The 25,948-nt window shown below is 43.2% G+C and overlaps 1 protein-coding gene across 4 annotated transcripts in view; it reads left to right on the top strand.

Moving 5' to 3' along the window:
* Nucleotides 1-25,948, top strand: part of LOC124150060 (vacuolar segregation protein PEP7-like) — a 59,174-nt gene that overhangs the window by 21,681 nt on the left and 11,545 nt on the right. For 3 of the 4 annotated variants that reach the window (XM_048402322.1, XM_048402321.1, XM_048402323.1), the window contains exons 2-7: nt 13,554-13,677; nt 16,452-16,557; nt 17,319-17,409; nt 18,113-18,252; nt 19,595-19,694; nt 23,301-23,504. In XM_048402322.1, coding sequence (XP_048258279.1) covers nt 13,554-13,677; nt 16,452-16,557; nt 17,319-17,409; nt 18,113-18,252; nt 19,595-19,694; nt 23,301-23,504 — 765 coding nt within the window. Of the gene's footprint in view, nt 1-9,798; nt 10,162-13,553; nt 13,678-16,451; nt 16,558-17,318; nt 17,410-18,112; nt 18,253-19,594; nt 19,695-23,300; nt 23,505-25,948 lie in introns of those variants that run through there. The other variant, XM_048402324.1, reaches the window with a different exon arrangement.

Here is a 25,948-nt window from a genome sequence, read left to right as displayed (position 1 = left end):
GTAGGCCAAGGGTTGCGTTGACTGTACACAAATAAACATCCTTAGATAAACACTCCATGAAAACGTTTCTTTAAAATAATTGTATTCTTTTTCAAAAAGAACCTTTCCTCCTCTGCTGTTTTACAAAGACTATGGAATCAAGAAAACAAAACTTGGTTTAGGTTGATCTAGTTGTGCCTAGGCTTAATTAATATTATATTTGTAAGTATAAATTCCACTGGCTTATCTTGACCAGCACGCCGAGACATTTGATACGTCATCATTGCACGGTGTCAAATTCACCAATCTTGCGGCTAGCATGTCCAGTTACGTAACACACACACAAGCCCCAGCGTGCACGGGCGTGTGTAACAGTAAAATGTACTCTTGCGGTTCAGAATGGTTGGGTCAACTGTCCAGCCGGTGATAGTTGTGTCTTGTTTCCACTGAAAAGTCGACAATGACATAAAGTGAAATTTTGGGACCATCCAAAAAATACCGGTTACCCATATTTTGATATAAGGTGAGTGCAATATGATATACTACATTAACGATAATCGGTCCACATTACGATAACCAGGGCCCCGTTCCATAAAGCGATCTTAGCGCTACGACTTTCGTAAGCCAGTGTTAAAGTATGGGAGTTACGATCACCTTAGCGCTAAGATGGCTTTGTGGGACGGGGCCCAGTAACCGATCCACAACGTTACATCGCCTTGTACGATATTTCGAGTTGACAGAAACTGAGGAGAAAAGAAACTATACCTCCGTTGATTTTATCAAGTGTTTTATTTCAAATTGAATATCATGAGTTATAATATATCCAAACAATGAGGGGCGGTCGGGTAGCCTAGTGGTTAAAGCGTTCGCTCGTCAAGCCGAAGACCCGGGTTCGATTCCCGACATGGGTACAATGTGTGAAGCCCATTTCTGGTGTCCCCGGCGTGATATTCTGAAATATTGCTAAAAGCGGCGTAAAACCATACTCACTCACTCCCAAACAATGAACTGTGGTGACGTTAAGTCAGCACTCTGCAATACTTCTACTATGTTATAGTTTTTAACATATAATTCGATTTCAAAATTAAAAGACATTCGCATAAGACGCATCTGCGGATGGATATCTTAGACATCTTATCTTTGAAAGTGAATAAGTTTGCTTTTTGAGGAACAAATGTGCATTTCAAACATGATAGAGGTCATGTGGCTGCTAATTCATTTCTTATCCCAGTCTTCATTGAACAAATTTATATTACACAAAAGTAGCCAGCCACAGATTGTTTTTTACAAACAGTTGCAGGAATGAGTATTAAATAGACATAATAAAATATAACAACAGTGCTTTCAATTTTCATTTCACCTTACCTACAGAATGAGTATGTACTGGGTAATCTACAACACGTCTTGCCTTCCACTTGTAGGTGAGTGAGTGAGTGAGTTTGGTTTTACTCCGCTTTTAGCAATATTCCAGCAATATCACGGCGGGGGAAACCAGAAATGGGCTTCACACATTGTACCCATGTCGGGAATCGAACCCGGGTCTTCGGCGTGACGAGCGAACGCTTAAACCACTAGGCTACCCGACCGCCCCTGTAGGTGAGTGAAGATACCTAGATAAACATTGCATAAGAAAGCAAAGCCTATGCCTGCCCCCCCCCCCCCCCCCCCCCCCCCCCCCCCAGACTGCTAGAGCTGAGGAGGATTGAGAGTGGAACGGGGATGAATGTTTTATTTAATATACGGGGGAGGGGGGGGGGGGGGGGGGGGGGGAGATGGGGGGGTGTACCGATCATGGATGTTGATTTTGTGAAACTTTCTGATTGGACTTTCGATATGTGTGATAGTCCGATCATGCTTAACACAGGAAAGTGGGCTTGATGTGGCAAGGGTGGAAACAAGACTTTCATTTTTTTAAAAAGGCTAGTGGATGCTCTTGCCTCGGGAAGATGCCTTTGAGATTGCAGTTGGATGAGTGGGACGGGGGGTGTCATCTCAGTCGGGGGTGTTTGGGGTCACTTGAGCTCCCTATACACCCCTGGGTAATAACGTTAAACATCTAGAGATTAATTGGTTGGTTGGTCGGTTGGTTGTTGTCTAACGCCGAACACAACAATGTTCCAGTTATATGACGGTGGACTGTAAATAATCAGGTATGGAGCAGACACTCACGTGATTGACATCGTGAGTTTGATCTAAGCAATTGTGATACCATGATTTACTAGCATGAGGGTGGAGCCGGTGGCCCAGTCGTCTAAGGCGCCGCGATTCGCTGTGTGCAGAGTTGCGTCCCTTGGGCACGCCAGAAACCTATAATGGTGGGTTCGAATCCCGGTTCGCCCCAATTACGTTTCTAGGTTTGTCAGCACCATACCCGTGCCCGTGGGTTTCACCGAAGTGGTAAAGATCTGAGACCTGCATCACTTCGGGCTTTCCTCCAACATTAAGCTGACACGCCGCGATATTACTGGAATACTGTTAAAAGCGACGTTAAACCCAACTCACTCACTCACTCATTCTCTCACTACTAGCATGAAAACAGTCACCGAAACACTGCAGACACAACCCAAACACATGATATCGAATTCACCTCCGTCGAATCAACATGTTTTGTTTGTGTCTCTTCTGGCCTCCATCTTGAACACGAGTGTATTTGTTTGTTCGTTTGTTTGTTGTTTAACGCCGCTATATGACGGCGGTCTGTAAATAATCGAGTCTGGACCAGACAATCCAGTGATTCAATCCATCATAAGCATCGAACCCCTCAATTGGGATACCATGACATGCATCAACCAAGTCAGCGAGCCTGACCACCCGATCCCGTTAGTCGCCTCTTACGACAAGCATAGTCGCCTTTTACGGCAAGCATGGGTTACTGAAGACCTATTCTACCCCGGATCTTCACGGGTCATATGAGTGTATACTTCCTTTTGAAAGTTTTTGTCCATGATATATCTCTTTTGCTGCACTCGCACGTCAACACTTTGATGAACGTCTAATTTAGGTGCCCGTTGATTGCTTCCTTGTTGATTACCGCAGAGTTTTGCATCAACTTGGCGCCAGGCGTCCGGTCAGGCGTCCGGTCAGGCGTCACAACGACTGTGTTTGTTTCCGGACGATTACCTCGATGTATGACCTATGTAGGGAGAACACAAGATCACACCATTCTGGCACATCAAAGGTGTGTGTGAGTGTGTGTGTCTGTCTGTGTGTTTGAGAGAGAGAAAGCGAGAGAGAGATGCTTTAATCATTTGTGTGTGTGTGTCTGTGTGTTTGAGAGAGAGAGAGAGAGAGAGAGCGAGAGAGATGCTTTAATCATTTCTGCGTGTGTGTGTGTCTGTGTGTTTGAGAGAGAGATGCTTTAATCATTTGTGCGTGTGTGTATGTGTGTGTCTGTGTGTTTGAGAGAGAGAGAGAGCGAGAGAGCGAGAGAGAGATGCTTTAATCATTTGTGCGTGTGTGTGTGTGTCTGTGTGTTTGAGAGAGTGAGAGCGAGAGAGAGATGATTTAATCATTTGTGCGTGTGTGTGTGTCTGTGTGTTTGAGAGAGAGAGAGAGAGAGATGCTTTAATCATTTGTGTGTGTGTGTCTGTGTGTTTGAGAGAGAGCGAGAGAGAGATGCTTTAATCATTTGTGCGTGTGTGTGTGTGTGTCTGTATGTTTGAGAGAGAGAGAGCGAGAGAGAGATGCTTTAATCATTTGTGTGTGTGTGTGTCTGTGTGTTTGAGAGAGAGAGAGCGAGAGAGAGATGCTTTAATCATTTGTGCGTGTGTGTGTGTGTCTGTGTGTTTGAGAGAGAGAGCGAGAGAGAGAGAGATGCTTTAATCATTTGTGTGTGTGTGTCTGTGTCTGTGTGTTTGAGAGAGAGAGCGAGAGAGAGATGCTTGAAACATTTGTGTGTGTGTATGTGTCTGTGTGTTTGAGAGAGAGAGAGCGCGAGAGAGAGATGCTTTAATCATTTGTGCGTGTGTGTATGTGTGTGTCTGTGTGTTTGAGAGAGAGAGAGCGAGAGAGAGATGTTTTAATCCTTTGTGTGTGTGTGTGTGTCTGTGTGTTTGAGAGAGAGAGAGAGAGCGAGAGAGAGATGCTTTAATCATTTGAGAGAGTGAGAGCGAGAGAGATGCTTCTAATCGTTTGAGAGAGAGAGAGTGAGTGAGAGAGTGAGAGAGAGATGTTTTAATCATTTTTGTCTGGGAATCTGCATAGCACGTGTGTGTTTGAGAGAGACAGAGATGTTTTATTTTTGTGTGTGTGTCTGTGTGTTTGAGAGAGAGAGAGAGAGAGAGAGAGAGTGATGCTTTAATCATTTGTGTGTGTGTGTGTCTGTGTGTTTGAGAGAGAGAGAGAGCGAGGGAGAGATGCTTTAATCGTTTGAGAGAGAGTGAGTGAGAGAGAGAGATGCTTTAATCGTTTGAGAGAGAGAGAGCGAGAGAGAGATGCTTTAATCATTTGTGTGTCTGTGTGTTTGAGAGAGAGAGAGCGAGAGAGAGATGCTTTAATCATTTGTGTGTGTGTGTGTGTGTCTGTGTGTTTGAGAGAGAGAGAGAGCGAGGGAGAGATGCTTTAATCATTTGAGAGAGAGTGAGAGCGATGCTTTAATCGTTTGAGAGAGAGTGAGAGCGAGAGAGAGATGCTTTAATCGTTTGAGAGAGAGAGAGAGTGAGAGAGAGAGATGCTTTAATCGTTTGAGAGAGAGAGAGAGAGCGAGAGAGAGATGCTTTAATCATTTGTGTGTGTGTGTCTGTGTGTTTGAGAGAGAGAGCGAGCGAGAGAGAGATGCTTTAATCGTTGGAGAGAGAGAGAGCGAGAGAGATGTGTGTTTGAGAGAGACAGAGATGTTTTAAATTTGTGTGTGTGTCTGTGTGTTTGAGAGAGAGAGAGAGAGAGAGAGAGAGAGAGAGAGAGAGAGAGAGAGAGAGAGATGCTTTATTTATTTGTGTGTATGAAATGTGTGGAGTGTGCGCACCTGTCTGGGAATGTGCATAGCGCGTGTGTGTTACAATATCGTGCCAGTTTTGTTGGCCGCAGTCGTTAATACCTTGCTTATCTTTTCTGATAAATATTTCACAATCCCCGCAGTCTTGAATAGTTCATGCATAACCAAAACCATACTCGAATTAAAAAGTTTTAACAATTGTTACCCGAGAAGATCTACCCAATTCATTCAATCTATATAGCATTAAATAGGTTTCCTTTGGCAATTTATTAAGATTCATATTGATAAGTTTCATCCAATATTTTATTACTTTAGTGGCATGATGTGTAAAAATCGTTTGTCTTCCACATTCTCCAAGGACAGCACTGTTACCAGCTGAATGTAGCAAATTCAATATTCTCTTGACATGTTTTCTTTCAGCCCTTTCTATAACATCATTACGGTGTCCCATACCCGCCACTGGTGAGATCATTTTTCACTGTATGCCTCTATATTTTATCTGCCAGATACTTCAGAATCAAAGTTCAATCTTACGGATACAATCTCAAACCTGTCGATTGCCAGGGCACTGATCTGGAAGTAATTCTGGTCGCACGTGGTATGCCAATTTGAAACGAAAAGTATCTGATAAAACACTTATATATTAAACGGTTTGTATTTGATTGCCTCTATAAAACCATATTTCGTCTGTTTTTAAGTCTAAACATATCTAAATATTTACTTATTTAAATTTAATTTCATTCCCCATTTATCACAAAATGTGTTAATATCATCAATGTGTCCCTGTAGACGCCAATACTATCAGAGTACTGTTAAAAGAGTGAGTGAGTGAGTTTGGTTTAACGCCGCTTTTAACAGCAGTTTTCCAGTTATATCACGGCGTGTCAGCTTAATGTGGGAGGAAAGCCCGAAGTGATGCAGGTCTCAGACGTTTACCACTTCGGTGAAACCCTCGAGCACGGGTATGGTGCTGACAAACCTAGAAAAATAATCAGGGCAAACTTGGATTCGAACCCACAATCTGGCGTGCCCAAGGGATGCAACTCTGCACACAGCGTATCGCGGCGCCTTAGACGACTGGGCCACCCGTGCCCCACACTGTTAAAAGAGGACAACAGATATTTGGTGCATCATTTGAAATAATACAGTTTGGTAATCTGAAACCAAGTTATAGAGTACACAATGTAACGGTAAACAGCAAGTGTTTTCGTGTCGTTAAATGTTACCAATTTGTAGAAGAACATGTCTTAAATGGAGACTATTACTGGGTGTTTCGGTATCACAAACATCGTATGTTTGGAAATATAGTAGTAGGCGAGCCTTTGCGGATATTTATTATAGTGTCAAATAAAATTGCAACCTTGTTTATCTACAGAATTACCCATACATCTGGGAACAGCCCCACCCACTCATCGCGAAGCTCCGTGCCATATAGATACTTTATGTGTGTACACGTTTACAAAATATACATATAGGTTTACTTCATTTATAAGCTTAATGAAATATGAAGTTACAATTCAAATCAGGGGGCACAGGTGGCCCAGTCGTTTAAGGCGTCGCAATTCGCTGTGCAGAGTTGCATCCCTTGGGCACGCCAGAAACCTATGATTGTGGAATCGAATCATCCCGGATCGCCCTGATTATGTTTCTAGGTTTGTCAGCACCATAGCCGTGCTCGTGGGTTTCACCGAAGTGGTAAACGTCTAAGACCTGCATCGCTTCGGGCTTTCCTCCCACATTAAGCTGACACGCCACGATATAACTGGAATACTGTTAAAAGCGGCGTTAAACATAACTCACTCACTCATTACAATTTAAATCATTAATGTAAAACCCTACAGCACATTTGGCGCTTGACGTCACAAATAAAAGTACTATTAAATAATTAAATTTAACACTGTCTATTGCATGGTAAAACTACTGTTGTAATTTAATTTGATTAAAGATGGACCCCCATGTGACTTAAGAAGATTTCAAATTCCCTGAAATCAAATTAAAACAATTTCCGTGTTTTTGTTAAAAGGCCTAATATTAATTGTCCCATTGCGGATTTGAAATTAGAGATAACTTGAGAAGTGACCTCTTTAATTTAACACACACAAAATTAATGCACCTCTCTCTCTCTCTCTCTCTCTCTCTCTCTCTCTCTCTCTCTCTCTCTCTCTCTCTCTCTCTCTTCAAACTAAAACTAACGAGGAACCCTGGGAAGAGAGCTAACAACGAAACTTTTCAAATTTGAAGAATCTGTATTTTACACTTGACCACATATTGTATTCTCTTGTCATATTTTAAACCACTGAATATAATCCGTAAGTCAGTAAAAAACAAAAAATGGATTAAATGTCAGCACACCTACGCAGCGTGTCATACAAAATCGAATCAGTGGGTTTTTTTCAATAACAACCAAGATCAACACACTCCGTTAGCGCAGCGCTTCAGGGGCGCGTCATCAGAGGTTCATCAAAATAAATGGATTCTTCTCACGCATAGCGTGTCGGACTTTCTCTATATCCAATCTAGGAAATTGAAAATTTGAAATGTGTCACAAACACGTTATATTAACGAGCAATTGATAAGTTGTTCTGAGAGAAATTCGTTCTCCAGGCTCAAAGTTAACTAACCTTGACAAAACGTGAGTGATCTTGACTTAGCTAGCCTTGACTAAACGTGAATAAACTTGACATAACTAAACATGACTAAACGTGAGTAATCTTGACTTAACTAAACATGACTAAACGTGAGTAAAGTTGACATAACTAAACATGACTAAACGTGAGTAATCTTGACTTAACTAAATTAGACTAAACGTGAGTAATCTTGACTTAACTATGTTTGACTAAACGTGAGTAATCTTGACCTAACTAACCTTGACTAAACGTGAGTAAACTTGACATAACTAAACTTGACTAAACGTGAGTAATCTTGACTTAACTAACCTTGACTAAACGTGAGTAATCTTGACATAACTAAACTTGACTGAGGGATCTGCCATTTGATGGTGTGAGGGGAATGCTGGCGGCTGGTGGTGGTGGTGGTTGGGGGGGGGGGGGGGAGCATAATTATTTGCACAAGAATTTTCGGGAACAATATATATTTTTCTTGTGCAAATAATTATGCCACCCGATCCCGTTAGTCGCCTCTTACGACAAGCATAGTCGCCTTTTACGGCAAGCAGGAGTTGCTGAAGACCTATTCTACCCCGGATCTTTCCGGGTCTATTAACTCTGCAGTTCTCCTTTAAGGTACATTCCAAATACTTTCACAAATACTGAATGTTGATAGGTTATCGCGGAGGAATTCCTAATGAACCACGAGATATGGGATTGATGGGTCTAGAGCTCAGAGCAGAGATTTCCGAATAATAGAAATAGTTTCGCAATGCCTCGTATGAGAAAGTTGGAGAAAACGGATTTGTTTTGTTTTGAACAGTTTTAAATATCAAAGCGTGTCAGCTAAATGTGGGAGTATTGACAACAGCGATACCGGTTGTAGAACACATCTTGGGGGTGCTTGCAACAAGGGATCAAAATGAGGGCGTATTTGGGATTCAAACCACAATCAGTGGATCCTGGTATGTATAAGGGACGCAACTTTTGAAAGCAAATTGCGGGGGCTAAGTTCACTGGGCCATCTTCATATGTCCTAGATTAATGTTCACAGCCGTACTCGTTTAGTGATCGACCATTTCATATTATGAATTTTATCGAAAAATATATATTGTTCCCGAAAATTCTTGTGCAAATAATTATGCCACCCGATCCCGTTATCACCCGATCGGGTGGTCAGGCTCGCTGACTTGGTTGATGCATGTCATCGTATCCCAATTACGTGGATCGATGCTCATGATGTCAATCACTGGAGTGTCTGGTCCAGACTCGAATATTTACAGACCGCCGTCATATATCTGGAATATTGCTGAGTACGGCGTTAAACAACAAACAAACAAACAAAGCAGATTGCATGTTTTGTGCATGCACGTGTATGTATGTGTGTGGCTGCTTGTACTAGTCCGGACTGATGCCGATTTATAGCGCTAGCTCACTGAGATACCATGCCGCAGTTTAACATGAATGCCCCACTCAGACACAGTATACTGACTCCGAGCCGACCAGTCCTTGTTTTAGCCCCTTAATGCCGAGTGCCAGACAGGGTAACAACAAATACCATCTTGTAACGTCTTTTGGTATGACGCGGTCGGGGATCGAACCCCGGACCTTCCGCTCTCCGGGCGGACGCTCTACCATTAGACCACGGAGGCTGTCTATCATGTCCATGGAACAATAAAAGAGATGTAAATGATGTCTGTTTCAATGTTAATCATGAACACAGGCGCGCGGTATAAAACAATTGTGTGTTATTTAAAAGGTATTACGGGGCACGGGTGGTCCAATCGTCTAATGCGCTGCAAATCGATGTGCAGAGTTGCGTCCCTTGGGCACGCCAGAAACCTATGATCGTGAGTTCGAATCCTGATTCGGCCCGATTATGTTTCAAGGTTTGTCAGCACATACTCGTGCCTGTGGTTTTCACCAAATGGTAAACATCTGAGACCTGCATCACTTCGGGCTTTCCTCCCATTCTAAACTGACATTCCTTTATGTAACTGGAATACTGTTGAACACGGCGTTAAACCCAACTCACTCACTCACTCAAAAGGGGCGGTCGGGTAGCCTAGTGGTTAAAGCGTTCGCTCGTCACGCCGAAGACCCGGGTTCGATTCCCGACATGGGTACAATGTGTGAAGCCCATTTCTGGTGTCCCCCGCCGTGATATTGCTGGAATATTGCTAAAAGCGGCGTAAAACCATACTCACTCAAAAAATTATGGTTTCCAATACATGTGTTATTTCAAATAACACCATCATCGTGGAGATAAATGGGCGTTTCCTCAAGATAAGGACATTTATACAAGTCACTTCCCCCTCTGCCCACTGCCTTATTTCCAGCTACTCAGGGTTTTCCGACTAAATCTGCTGAGCTCACATATGCTCCGGGGAACACGTGTTTCTCCATAGTCGGCGGTGGATTATATCTAACGGGATGCTTATTATGAAATAATTATGATTAAGGAATAATCTAGCCTGGGTATGAACTGGAAAACATGTGATGCAACAACGTGTTTATAGGATGTGGTTAGCATCATCAAACAACGTTTGCAACATCACCACATCACGACATGTGACGCGTCGGTTGTATCTGGGAAGCTTAGTGTTTGGAGGTTTGTTATTAACAACGTGACCGACAAGATCAGTAAGTATGTGTTTAGAAGAAGAAATATTTTGTTATGCATGACTTTATCAGATACTGTGTGTATCTTTTTTGAATGAAATACCATTTTATTTGTATATTTGTTCAGTATATGTTTCTATATGCTTGCGAACCGTAAAGATCCGGGGTAGAATAGGTCTTCAGCAACCCATGCTAGCCGTAAAAGGCGACTATGCTTGTCGTAAGAGGCGACTAACGGGATCGGGTGGTCAGGCTCGCTGACTTGGTTGATGCATGTCATCGATCCCAATTGCGTGGATCGATGCTCATGTTATTAATCACTGGATTGTCTTGTCCAGGCTGGATTATATACAGACCGCCGTAAGAGCTGGAATATTGCTGAGTGCGGCGTTAAACAACAAACAAACAAACAAACTATATGCTCGACAAAGTAGCATGTACATATTGTAGGTTTAGATGTATGTTCAGGTATTATGGGCCGATGGCTTTACTGCAGTATGCAATCTGGCTGGCTGTTATGTATATATGTCTGTCTGTCTGTCTGTCTGTCTGTCTGTCTACCACACCATGTCCTAGTCCCTACCGTCTACCTCACCATGTCCTAGTCCCACCGTCTACCTCACCATATCCTAGTCCCTACCGTCTACCACACCATGTCCTAGTCCTTACCGTCTACCACACCATGTCCTAGTCCTTACCGTCTACCTCACCATGTCCTAGTCCCACCGTCTACCTCACCATGTCCTAGTCCCTACTGTCTACCTCACCATGTCCTAGTCCCTACCGTCTACCACACCATGTCCTAGTCCTTACCGTCTACCACACCATGTCCTAGTCCTTACCGTCTACCTCACCATGTCCTAGTCCCACCGTCTACCTCACCATGTCCTAGTCCCTACTGTCTACCTCACCATGTCCCAGTCCCTACCGTCTACCTCACCATGTCCTAGTCCCTACCGTCTACCTAACCATGTCCTAGTTCCTGCCGTCTACCACACCATGTCCTAGTCCCTACCGTCTACCTCACCATGTCCTAGTCCTTACCGTCTACCACGCCATGTCCTAGACCCTACCGTCTACCTCACCATGTCCTAGTCCCTACCGTCTACCACACCATGTCCTAGTCCTTACCGTCTACCACACCGTGTCCTAGTCCCTACCGTCTACCACACCATGTCCTAGTCCCTACCGTCTACCTCACCATGTCCTAGTCCTTACCGTCTACCACGCCATGTCCTAGTCCTTACCGTCTACCACACCATGTCCTAGTCCTTACCGTCTACCTCACCATGTCCTAGTCCCACCGTCTACCTCACCATGTCCTAGTCCCTACTGTCTACCTCACCATGTCCTAGTCCCTACCGTCTACCACACCATGTCCTAGTCCTTACCGTCTACCACACCATGTCCTAGTCCTTACCGTCTACCTCACCATGTCCTAGTCCCACCGTCTACCTCACCATGTCCTAGTCCCTACTGTCTACCTCACCATGTCCCAGTCCCTACCGTCTACCTCACCATGTCCTAGTCCCTACCGTCTACCTAACCATGTCCTAGTTCCTGCCGTCTACCACACCATGTCCTAGTCCCTACCGTCTACCTCACCATGTCCTAGTCCTTACCGTCTACCACGCCATGTCCTAGACCCTACCGTCTACCTCACCATGTCCTAGTCCCTACCGTCTACCACACCATGTCCTAGTCCTTACCGTCTACCACACCGTGTCCTAGTCCCTACCGTCTACCACACCATGTCCTAGTCCCTACCGTCTACCTCACCATGTCCTAGTCCTTACCGTCTACCACGCCATGTCCTAGTCCTTACCGTCTACCACACCATGTCCTAGTCCCTACCGTCTACCACACCATGTCCTAGTCCCTACCGTCTACCTCACCATGTCCTAGTCCCTACCGTCTACCTCACCATGTCCTAGTCCCTACCGTCTACCACGCCATGTCCTAGTCCCTACCGTCTACCACGCCATGTCCTAGTCCCATCCTCCACCTCACCATGTCCTAGTCCCATCCTCCGCCTCACCATGTCATAGCAATCCCTCCACCTCACCATGTCATAGCGACCCTCCACCTCACCATGTCAAAGCCCCATCCTCCACCTCACCATGTCCTAGTCCCTACCGTCTACCTCACCATGTCCTAGCCCCATCCTCTACCTCACCATGTCCTAGTCCCTACCGTCTGCCTCACCATGTCATAGCCATCCATCCACCTCACAATGTCATAGCCCCACCCGTCTACCTCACCATGTCCTACCCCCCAACAAGTTAAATGCCATCTCCTTTCTGCACTCCAATGCTTCACGTGTTTGTATACACTGCGTTCGCCCATCACCCGCCCGTGAGTACATGCACCCGCTGTGCAATGTGGTAGTGAAGTATATCTACTTAGTAGGCTAATGAACTGAGTCTGTTTATAATTATAAGTAATTATAAGTCAAATGAACCCTACTCCGTGCACGGACTGTATGCGAACCCTCCCATTGCCTGACATAGAGGCAAAGTGTAGAGCAGACAGGCACCGCGCCAAGTCACGTGTTCACTGCATACGTATGTAGTCACGGACTGGGTAGGAACGTAGCGTATCAGTAAGTTTGATTTTCACGACTCTTGCTCTCGAGGTCTCACCCTGACATAAATGGTTCAACAGTTGAGGGAAGTATAAAAATATCCCGACCTACGGACCTTTGATTCAATGAAGAGGTTCCACGCGCATGCGCTCCAACCAGACTTTTGGAATGGAATGGTCCAACACTATTTATGTAGGAGTGTTGAGTCGTTCGGAATGTTAATACCGGGAAATAATACATATACTATTCAAATAAAGTTAAGGACCACCTGATTTTCTCTTCATATTATTACAGTCATGGCCATGGCCTAACAGACTAACCACAGTAATATGAAAGAACCAGGTGATCCTTAACTTCTTTCGAGTAGTATACTATGATAAACCCGTGAAGCAGTGACGAAGCTTTCTCTCCCCGTGAATATCCGGGGTAGAATAGGTCTTCTGCAACCCATGCTTGCCGTTAAAGGCTACTATACTTGTCGTAACGAGATCGGGTGGTCAGGCTCGCTGACTTGGTTGATGCATGTCATCGTATCCCAATTGCGTGGATCGATGCTCATGATGTCAATCACTGAATTGTCTGTTCAAAACTCGATTAATTACAGACCGCCGTCATATAGTTAGAATATTGCTGAGCGCGGCGTTAAAAAACAAACAAACAAAAACAAAATTCTCTCACGGACCAGCTTATCGCCCTTCTCCCAACCTCCAAACTAACCCCACCCCCAGTAAATACTTTTCAAAGCACCGTCAAACGTACCTACACACTCAGTATAACCATGAGTGGTTACTGGGGTAAGATATTTATCTGTGATTGATTCTGTTGATAGGACTCTCTACCTTCCATCTCGAAAAGTGACTTGGAGGGAATGCCAAGGTACAGATCTGCCTCGCTGTCCGATCTCCTAGATGGGACGCAGGACATCCCTGACGCAACGAAGCCTAAAGAACCAAGTATGATAATGTCTTGTTTTGTCAGTAATGTCATGGAGTTCGTGGTTCTACGCTGTATGAATACAGGAAACGCAACTCCTCTCCTCGATGTCGTAGGAGTCGCCACTCGGGTCCTCTCGGCTTATCCCGCTACATTCGTGACCAACTCGTGTTATTCCGGGACAAGCCGAACAGCGACTCGTACCCCTCTCGTGGCCATTTTGCGACCAGGTTCCGTCTTAGCGCAAACGGGCATACCTAAAAACATTGTCAACTCGTTGCGCAATGGTAGACATATATTTCATCATATATTATATAATTTCTGATAAAAATTAAAGCCCGTCGGGACGTGCGGAATTATACAGTATGATTGAAGACATTTAACTGTGTCTTGGGTATATTTTAGATGCAAGACATATGTTAAATAAAAAAATATTTCTGAGGGATTCTTTGACGAAGAACTTAAAATCATACGCGCATTCTGATTGGTTTGTCGTATTTTCGCACATAACATTCATTGATAGTGGGACGAGTCTTCTTGCAGTTTACGGAAAGGGGCGAGTGGTGACGAATGCGTACATATTGCGGGCTTTAAGAGCGTAGTGATACGCCGATTTCACCGTAAACTTGGAACGCTAGATCCCTCCGCATATAGTTCGTATATCTGAAGATAAATTATTCTGTGCCTAACAGGAATTGTGCCATTCATCCAAATTCATATTTTTTTTGTAGACAGTTTTTGGAACACTGGTTTGAGTTAGTGAGTATGGTTTTACGCCGCTTTTAGCAATATTTCACGATGGGGGAACCAGAAATGGGCTTCACACATTATTCCCATGTCGGGAATCGAACCCGGGTCTTCAGCGTGACGAGCGAACGCTTGAACCACTAGGCTACCCGACCGCCCCGGTACACTGGGTGATGTGCACGGATGTCCTGCATGGCGCCGAAATTCGCTGTGCATACTTGCATGCCATTGATCTATGGCCATGGGCTCGAATCCCGGTTCGCCCCGATTCTGTTTCCAGGTTTGTTCGCACCATTTCCATGCACGTTGGTTTCACCCAGCTGGCACGCCATGGTATAACTCAATAATGTTCAAAACAGCGTTAACCCCAACTCACTCACTCGCTCACTCGCTCCTAAAAATATGTTTTCTATAAAGACAATTAAGAATTTAAGCTGGAGTGAATATGAAATTCAAACTGCGAATTGTTTTTCTTATAGTGAGTGAGTGAGTGTGGTTTTATGCCGCTTTTAGCAATGTTCCAGCAATATCACGGCGGGGGACACCAGAAATGGGCTTCACACATTGTACCCATGTCGGGAATCGAACCCGGGAATACGGCGTGACGAGCGAACGCTTTAACCACTAGGCTACCCGACCGCCCCATTTTGTCTTATAAGAGTGACGGGGAACAAGATTCTTTTTCTTAACCCTACTTGAAGGTAAAACACTCTCTGACAGTTTCAGTGGGTAGCACCTTGATCAGAGAGCCCCTAGTCGATCAATATAGGTTATGTTGCTCCGATGCATCAGGGCGTCTGGGTCATACATAGTACATGGTAGTTCACTTACATTACGATCAACGCCGTCGAGATATGATGACACATCAAATAAGTCTGGGGCCGGTCGGGTAGCCTAGTGGTTAAAGCGTTCGCTCGTCACGCCGAAGACCCGGGTTCGATTCCCGACATGTGTACAATGTGTGAAGCCCATGTCTGGTGTCCCCCGCCGTGATATTGCTGGAATATTGCTAAAAGCGGCGTAAAACCATACTCACTCACTCAAATATATCTGTAACCACGTCAGTTGTCCCCGACAGCCAGCAACTTACGCCTCACTCACTCACTCCGGAAACCGGAAGTGCATTAAACTTACAGAATTTTCTGTTCATTTTGCATGTATTTTCCCAAACCGGAAGTGATATCATTAGACCGCAAGTGTTCATAGCTTTGTTACTGAAGTTGCTATTAGGAATAAGACATATTTCCAAAAGCGGAAGTGATGTCATTTAACCGGAAGTGTTTCTAACTTTGTTGAATGAGTGTGAGTGAGTTAATATTAAACGTCACATCGGCAATATTTCAGCCATATCGTGACGAGAAGTAGTACATTAATAACACATATATGTAGACTTTATAAAAAACCTGTCATCAAAGGAAAGTACAATAACTAGAATATCACAGAGTCTATTTAAAACTAGTTAAGGAACATATAAAAGCAGAAAGAATTAACAACACACTATAAAAATGGGCTAGAGATCGTCAGTAACTAAAGGGAGATCACCATACCAGGGACCATGGGGACTTACAGTACCTTTGCTTCCTGCATGGACCCCGGCAGGATTTATATCATCCCTTCAGTCACTGGCGATAGTTTACCAGTTAAGCCAAATATTAAAATGACGAAAATTCTACGTTTTTTATTCTGGCATGCATATAAATACTTCGAATGATGTGGGACTTACATACCCTCTTAGGGGGACAATAATTGTACGCTACTTCAACCCCCCTTGAAGGTACAGCCACTAACAATCTAAGTTATAAAGTAGTTATTAGCATAAAACATTCTGTTTCAAAATTATGCTGAATGGGGCACATGTTTTCCCGAACCAGAAATGATTTTGTTAAACCAGAAGTTCTTATATATTTGCTATTAAGGTACTAGAAGTACAGATTTGGGGATATTCAGAAAAAAACCTTGTGTTTTGTGTGTAATGTATACTCCTTTCTATAGTTAGCGCCGCCTACATGACATTGTCTATGTACGTTTAACCATTAATTATTTATAGCTTCAGAAATATCACGTGACCACTGGGATAAACGTCGGTTGAGACAGAAGTGTAATGGCTGCTATAAACAGATTCATCTGGTTTTCCGACAGAAGCATTGTCGAATGTACGTACTCCGCTTGTCTCGAACTAAAGACATGTTTGATGTTTGTTAATTTGTTGTTTAAAGCCGTACTCAGCAATATACCAGAGATATGACGGCGGTCTGTAAATAATCACGTCTGGACCAGACAATCCAGTGATTAATATCATGAGCATCGATCTACGCATTTGTGATACGATGACGTGCATCAACCAAGTCAGCGAGCCTGACCACCCGATCCCGTTAGTCGCCTCTTACGACAAGCATAGTCGCCTTTTACGGCAAGCATGGGTTGCTGAAGACCTATTCTACCCCAGATCTTTACGGGTCGACATGTTTAATGACCCAAGAACATATATTCAACGAGTGTCACTATCTCTTTAAAAAGTCGTTGACACATTGCAAGGTATACCAATAAAACAGACAGTTGTTACCCTGTATCGTGTGCACTTCAGATAGATCATTTTCGAGATAAGGGTTTCACTTCCCCTCATACAGGCAAATGACAAAATAGTAGGTTCAGAATTAAAACGTATCAATGGGTGTACCCTCATTTCATAATGTCTTATTACGATAATAGGACTTTGTTACGATAATTGTCAAGGTTAAGACACGATGACAACTTCATATAAAGGTCAAGGTCAAGGTCAAGGTCGCCTGTTTCACGTTTTCCGACATCATACTTATCATTGCATTGGTTTTAAGTTATGATAATCACTGTTATAGTATGCAGATAAGGATTGTTTTTTTAAAGCTGACATTACATATTGTTGTCATTGTACTAGGTGTGGTAAGGTCTTTTGCCAGCAGTGCAGTCGTTTCCAGCGACGTTTGGCCGACGATGCCTCTCCGAATCCTGACGGCAAACTATATCGGGTAAGTGAATGAGTGAGTGAGTTGGGTTTAACGCTGCTTTTAACAGTATTCCAGTCATATCACGGCGTGTCAGCTAAATGTGGGAGGAAAGCCCGAAGTGATGCAGGTCTCAGACGTTCAATCGACGACGAACAATCGATGACGTCATACGTCTTCAGTTTACCAATCAGCATTGAGAATCGCTAATCACGTGTTCACGGGACAATTATGACATCTCCATCAGAACTGCCTGTAGTCATGCCTAAATCTAAACCAATTGTTGAGGGACGATTTTTGCAAATCCTGAATCCACCTCTGTGTCCGAAAGATTACAATATGTAACTGTGACCTGTAAATGAAGTTTAACATCACTCTGTCATTTATAGCCCGATCTTCTTGTCCAGATTCTATTATACTATTTACTTCAAGAAACCGTCACTTTGCTTTAGATATCCAGGTGTGTCAGCTTTGCTTCAATTATACTATTTACTTCAAGAAACCGTCACTTTGCTTTAGATATCCAGGTATGTCAGCTCTGCTTCAATTATACTATTACTTCAAGAAACCGGCACTTTGCTTTCGATATCCAGGTGTGTCAACTTTGCTTCAATTATACTATTTACTTGAAGAAACCGGCACTTTGCTTTCGATATCAAGGTGTGTCGACTCTGCTTCAATTATACTATTTACTTGAAGAAACCGGCACTTTGCTTTCGATATCCAGGTGTGTCAGCTCTGCTTCAAAGATGGCGAGGACCTGGCCGTGGGGTGTGTGAAGTCATGGACACAGGATTTCTTCAACATGAGGTCGGCGGCGCACGCGCGAAAATTCCCCTCTGGGAAGGAACCGGAATTAAAACTCTTGTAAGTGTGTTTACATCGTACAGTTATAAACCAATGGACGTATTGCAACAACAAACAAACAACAAACAACAGCCATACAGGATTGTCAACAGACATTGGATAAAGTTGTCGGTCGCGACACCGAGGGCTCGATTCCCAAAATCTGGCTATGATATGAAAAGTTTGGCACTGGCAATAAACTGTACTCACTCACTCGAAAACATCCAAAAATAAAAGGGGTGGCGTTACTGGGTTGAAGCAGTTAAATAATAATAGTGGTCTGCTTATCCACATTGATTGGTTTGTTGGTTGGTTTGTTGTTTAACGCCGCACTCAGCATTATTCCAGCTATATGACGGCGGTCTGTAAATAATCGAGTCTGGACCAGACAATCCAGTGATTAATATCATGAGCATAGATCCACGCAACTGGGATCGATGACATGCATCAACCTGACCACCCGATCCCGTTAGTCACTTCATACGAAAAGCATAGTCGCCTTTTACGGCAAGCATGGGTTGCTGAAGACCTATTCTACCCCGGAATATTCACGGGTCTTATCCACATTGCTTCATACGCACTCTATATTGGAAGCGCTTCATTATTAACCCGGTTCGATCAGTGTGCCCCCGTTTTTTCATTCTCAAAATTCCTGTGAGGCGCTAGAAAGTTAACATTCACATTACTACGTAATTCTACCGGGTACCCATTCACTACTTGGTCCTGTTTTGAAACAAGCATTAGGGCAGTCGGGTAGCCTAGTGGTTAAAGCGATCGCTCGTCACGCCGAAGGCCCGGGTTCGATTCCCGACATGGGTACAATGTGTGAAGCCCATTTCTGCTGTCTGGTTTCCCCGCCGTGATATTGCTGGAATATTGAAAAAAAAGGCGGCGTAAAACCTCGCTCGCTCGCTCGCTCACTCACTCACTCACTCACGCACTCACGCACGCACGCACTCACTCACTCACTCACTCACTCACTCTCACCCACCCACCCACTCACTGAAACAAGCATTACCCTAAACGCTCGTAAAACGTTAAGCATCATGAACCATATACAGCCTAAGAAAAAAAATCGAAAAAGGTTTAATTTTTGTACATATCACATTTAAAAGAGAAGCCTAATTTTTCCAATTTATCGTTTAATATCTAAGGTTTCCAATTAATCAAACGTGTCGTGTCGAGTAGAGGTTATTCACTTGAATACTAAAACAAATTTATACTGTATGTCTCAATCAATCTGAAATAAGTATTAATTGGAATATTTGCTTGGTGTGATCAATCACAAAACACACAATCTAACTATGGTACCCTTTTCGTTTTACAGTATCTGAAATATTGACACAATGACGGTTTTTTCCAGATGTGAGATACCAAAGGTTTGTCAGCCAATTTCCGACATGTTCCTCGTGGACATCTCCAAGAGCAAACAGATGAAGGCCAAGCTGCAGAATGCGGTGAAGGTATGGCTACATAATTATTGAAATATAAAATAAACTGAGACGCAAAAGAACTTTACTATCATGTTTGATTTTCATTTTTTTAAATATATCCAAACAATGATGGCGCTGAGTCAGCACTCGTAGAATACTTCTGCATGGTTCTAATTTTTACAATATAATTTGATTATAAACTTTTTTTAAATTATTGAATGTTAACACAATACCCAACTGTGGATGGGTATCTTAGACACATCATCTTTGAAAATCAATACAATTGTGGCGAAATTTCAAACAAAGTAGGGTTCATGTGGCTGCAATATCTTTCTTACCCCATCACTGAAACGATTACTTTTAACAAACTGTTGCAGGATGAGTCATGGTTAAACAGACAAATTCAAATTTAACACCAATTATTTCAATTACATAATACACAAAGTCGGTATATTTTCTTTTGCCACCCAGTTCATAACAATAATTTGGTTTCACCCTAAAAAAATGACCCTATAAATCGGATCGACATACATACCCTCTGCTTCTAACATCACTGAACCCGTGAAGATCCGAGATAGAATAGGTCTTCAGCAACCCATGCTTGCCGTAAAAGGTGACCATGCTTGTAAGAGGCGACTAACGGGATCGGGTGGGCAGGCTCGTTAACTTGGTTGATGCATGTCATCGTATCCCAATTGCGTGGATCGATGCTCATGATGTCAATCACGGGGTTGTCTGGTCCAGACTCGATTATTTACAGACCGCCGTCATATATCTAGTATATTGCTGAGTGCGGCGTTAACTTACAAACAAACACCTCCTAGTCGCCGGATGTTCCGTATGGTGGTTGTTGACAGTATGGCATGAATAGCGATACATGCCGGCGAGTAATGATGACACAGTGTGACAACCTGTTACATCGGATACACAGCCAGTAAGGGTCTCTCTGCCAACAGTATGACACACAGTTAGCTGTGGGGTGGTAAGGGACCCGCCCAAAAGTTCGTTGACGGCTAACAATCTTTATTCCTTAAGTTGTCAGGTACTTGCAGGGCCATTAAACCCATATTCCCACCCCCACTCTAAACTTAAGGAATTAACATTTGTGTCCGACATCGAACTTCTGAACATGTCCCTTGTCACTGTTCGATTGATGCAGATACCAGGCAATCAAAAACCCTGCACCTTAATACCGTTTATAGTGCTGCTGCACGTGCAGTTCGTGCAGCTCCATGTCCCTTTTGTTAATGCACTGGGTGCGTCTTTCCGAATCATACGTGTTTCCCGACTAATGGTTTGCATGTCCTTGTTGTGATCATTTTGATCCCGGAAATTTGTCACTATAACTATAACACTATAAAACATTAAACCTCTTTGTTTTGCACCTTTTGGTCCGCTAATTTGCGTTTATGGCCAAAAATATCCGTCTTGCGTTTCTTTTCTTTTTGAAGAGTACAAGCATAATCAGAGACTAAGCGTTTGACTGAGTATCGGCGTACAGTTGCTGTTTGATAGCACAGATATCAAGCCGCAACTTTCTGTTGAGTCTGACATAATCCCCGAAACTAGTTATGTATAAGGTTAAATATAAATAATTCTTTTGCGGAATCCTCGCGTATTAAGCAACCCTCAAGTATCTTACTTTCGGGGACTAAACAAATCTTCATGCTCTTATATAGAGGAATGACCCAACATGTGGCTGAGACTGGATTTTTTTGTTAAATAAAAAAAAATAACAACACCTTGCAACAATGCATTTTTTTGTGGCAGACAATTGTATTTTTTTCAACAGTCTGAGGATACTTAAGTTTTTCAAGCCTTTTCTGTGACAGCTTATTTTTGTTCGATACAATACCAGGCCAGGCCGGGGGATGCAAGGAAGACTACAGTCTGCCATACTGCTGGTAGAGAGGGGGCGTATCTGTTGCGTATCGATTCTACCATGACATTGATAAATGCTTGATTCCGATTGGTTAAAAAGAGGTTTCCTTTTTGCTACGGAAACCCCTTTCAAATATATGAAGCCTTTTCACCAAAAAACGTGCGTAGGAATACATAGACATCGATTCATAGAAAATGACTGCCGATCGATCACCCCCATATGAACTGTAAAACGTATCTATATTTCCTCTGATACACGCTGGGTCTCTAATACCAGCCAGGTCTCTAATACACACCGAGTCAAGGGCTCTCGCGAAATTAACAGACGGCATAGCGTCAAATAGAGGAAATACAGTAGTTTGATATCGGATGTTTTGGGCGTTGGCTAGGCCGCAACCCTGACTGCTTCGATGATGACATTAAAAGATTTAACGAAGGCAAATCTTTTGCATACAAATGAAATGTTTATGAAACTGTTAGGGAAATGCTCTATGGTGACCAGAATCGGAACAATTTAAGCTATTTTATCATTGAAACAACCGACAATGAAAGTAAAATATAACATTATAAAAATTGTTTGAAAACACTTTAGTCATGACAACATGTTGTTTACATACCTTTTTGTGATCGATAGTCGTTGCCATCTCCGTCATTTGGCAGAAGAGTATTTGAAAGTCCATCATTCAGAAAACACACAAAATCTACGAAAACAATGTCCCGACATCTTTGAAGTCATTTGAAATTCATTTCAGAACACGCACAATTAAGAAAATGTGTTGTTGCCGTCATGGTAGAATGGAGATAAACCTTCTGTGTTTTGAAATTTGATGTAGTTCCACTGTAGAGTAGATACCTCTTTATTATTAAAATAATGAGGTATCTACTCTACAGTTGGTAACATCAAATTTCAAAACACAGAAGGTTTATCTCCTCCATTCCCAAGCAGTGGTTCTGGTCGTAAGACAACTATGGAAGTGTTGGCAGATTGGTTCGTCTCTTTGCAGGAGTGTATTGCAGGAGTCTTGCTTTACGGCTTTAGGCAACAAACACTTACTTTTTGTACAGCAGGACACGTTTACCCTTGTCGATATTCTCAGTAATCCATTCATATAACATATTCCCGAGGCAAGTGAGTTAACTGACCATAAAAGTCCAGTTTCCACTATGGCCGAACAAGGCTGGTATTATGGAGTTACATTTGTGCTGGACTAACGAGTCTATGCATAGTCCAATTAAAATCGCGCAACGAAATCGAAATCCGGTTCGTCAACTGTCGTGCAGATTTCGGTCGATTGCAGGATTTGCAAAGCATGTGCACTGCCAACTCGTTGTCAGCAGATATTTTCCAAATATTTTCATGTTTTTAATCAAGGTGCCCGCGTGATTTGTTGGAACTTTGCGGTGTAAAACCCGTTTTATCACAATATAGATCATGATTATCGATCAGATCGTCTTGAATTGGCGCCGCCATTTTGTGTGAAACAAATGCAAGTGAAACGAGAGGTGGCATCTGATTGGTCCATTGCAGAGGCATGGAAGGGACATAACTCGTAACAGCGCTATGATCGAGCCCAGTAAGTCCAATTTGGTTCGGCAAGGGTGGAAACTGGACTTTTATAGTCAATTAACTCTCTTGCCTCGGGAAGATGTTCATGTAATGATCACCTCTAATTTGCCTCTGACGCTCAATGGAATTCATTTCGGCAGATAATCGACGTTGTATATGTTGAATGCCAGCGTACAATTTCACTTCAGATTGCCAAGAGACAGACGTTCTGCAGCCTCTGTGACAAGGATCTGTTCGTGCCCAGTGACAGGAAGCAGTGTGTTGTGTGTGGGGAGATCTTCTGTAAGGCGTGTTCCAGTAAGGACCTCGTGGTCTTCTACCCCCGGGGTGCTGTGCATCAGAGTGACGAGGGACGGGCTCGACCAGACATTGACGTCATTCAAACTGGAACCGTAGGTCTTCGTCATCATCTATACCTAGACAAGCATGTCCAAATTCACCGTGTTCACACTGACCTCGTCAAGCATGTCCACATTCATCTCGTCAAGCATGTCCACATTCATCTCGTCAAGCATGTCCAAATTCACCGTATTCACACTGACCTCGTCAAGCATGTCCACATTCACCTCGTCAAGCATGTCCAAATTCACCGTGTTCACACTGACCTCGTCAAGCATGTCCACATTCACCGTGTTCAAAATGACCTCGTCAGGCATGTCCACATTCACCTAGTCAAGCATGTCCATATTCACCGTGTTCACACTGACCTCGTCAAGCATGTCCACATTCACCTAGTCAAGCATGTCCACATTCATCTCGTCAAGCATGTCCACATTCATCTCGTCAAGCATGTCCACATTCATCTCGTCAAGCATATCCACATTCACCTAGTCAAGCATGTCCAAATTCACCGTGTTCACACTGACCTCGTCAAGTATGTCCACATTCATCTCGTCAAGCATGTCCACATTCATCTCGTCAAGCATATCCACATTCACCTATTCAAGCATGTCCAAATTCACCATGTTCACACTGACCTCGTCAAGCATGTCCACATTCATCTCGTCAAGCATGTCCACATTCATCTCGTCAAGCATGTCCACATTCATCTTGTTCACATTCACCACGTCAAACATGTTTACATTCACCTAGTCAAGCATGTCCACATTCATCTCGTCAAGCATATCCACATTCACCTAGTCAAGCATGTCCAAATTCACCGTGTTCACACTGACCTCATCAAGTATGTCCACATTTATCTCGTCAAGCATTTCCACATTCACCTAGTCATGCATGTTTACACGCATTTCTTTAACCTACTCTAAACCCTGGACCCATTCCTGTAGTTCTCGCGAACCGAAACTACCGGCCTTTGATTTCCTTTGGCCGATTTGATTTGCTACGCTGCTCAGTCTAACGGACCAATCAGAATGCGAGTTACAAACCGTCCTCATTGTTGGGTTGGCGATGTCAACTTGGCAGTCAGTTCGATTGATTACGAATCTTCAAGAAATTCAACATTGAAAAACTGACTGACACGCAATAGAAAGCCCTAAACCATCTTAATGATGGAAATAATGTCTACATGTCCATTAAAACTGGCTGTGGCTAACCCTCCTAATACCATTAGTTCCTTATCGCGACGTTTGATTGGTCAGTAAAATGTTAATGGGCATCAAGGGCGGGTAATTTATGATCGGGAGAACCATAGAAATGGATCCAGGGGTAAATGTAGGTTTACCGAAATGTGAACCCCGGAGATATAGAGGATGAACTTCCGCCTCCCATTGCATATGTTGGGACTCTTAGGTCATCAGGGCCCACTTGCACAAAGCGGTCTTAGCGCTAAGATGATCTTAACTCCCATACTTTAACATAGGCTTACGATAGTCTTAGCGCTAAGATCGTTTTGTGCAAGTGGGCCCAGGACTGAAGGTCAAATTGAACGCATTGCATGGCGCGTTGTCCGTCCGACCGTTACGTTCTTCATTGAAACAGCTGAGCGGATGACCTTGGCGCATGTCTTGTCATACTCTGAATTAAATAGATAAGTCATCATCTGGTCCCTTTGTATCCGGAGCATAACTTGAAAACCGTGAAAGATTTTTCTACCAAACTTTGTACATGCATGACATGTTTAAAAATAAAATTACAAAAAATAAAATTTTGAAAAAAATCGAAATCTTCTATGAATCAACAAGGTGTAGCAATATTCTAAAACAGCAAGCCATGCTTGCCGTAAAAGGCGACTATGCTTGTCGTAAAAGGCGACTAACGGGATCGGGTGGTCAGGCTCGCTGACTTGATTGATGCATGTCATCGAACCCAATTGCGTGGATCGATGCTCATGATATTAATCACTGGATTGTCTGGTCCAGACTCGATTATTTACAGACAGCCGTCATATAGCTGGAAAATTGCTGAGTGCGGCGTTAAACAACAAACCAACCAACCAACAATATTCTAAAAATTAATAGGATGTGCAGCAAACAAAAGGGACTCACATTTTGTTCAACCTAGTCAAAATATAAAAACGCATTATTGTGAAAATCGTCGTGGATCTTCTTCTCAGAAACGCATGGCCAATATATAATTTACGTTTGGGACCATGTATAATAAGAACAAAATATTACCATGCGAATATTATGTCCTCTGACATCAATCATACTGTTAATACCTGGTGGCTAAAGATGTCACTACACTTATTATTCGACACCCTTTGAAATGGCCTGGTGAGCAACAGTGCCTATTGTCTTTAACGTGGATGAGACATGGGATCGGTGGTCGAAATATGAATACAATCAAGTTATATTTTTTAGATGTCAAAACATTTAATTTTTCCGCGCTGTACATCACTATCCGATACGGCACACGTAGAACCTCCGTGGGACATATG

The sequence above is a fragment of the Haliotis rufescens genome, unplaced genomic scaffold (genome assembly GCF_023055435.1).
Source record: "Haliotis rufescens isolate VD_foot unplaced genomic scaffold, xgHalRufe1.0.p SCAF_25, whole genome shotgun sequence".
Taxonomy (NCBI): domain Eukaryota; kingdom Metazoa; phylum Mollusca; class Gastropoda; order Lepetellida; family Haliotidae; genus Haliotis; species Haliotis rufescens.
This window is presented reverse-complemented; position numbering and strand designations above follow the sequence as displayed.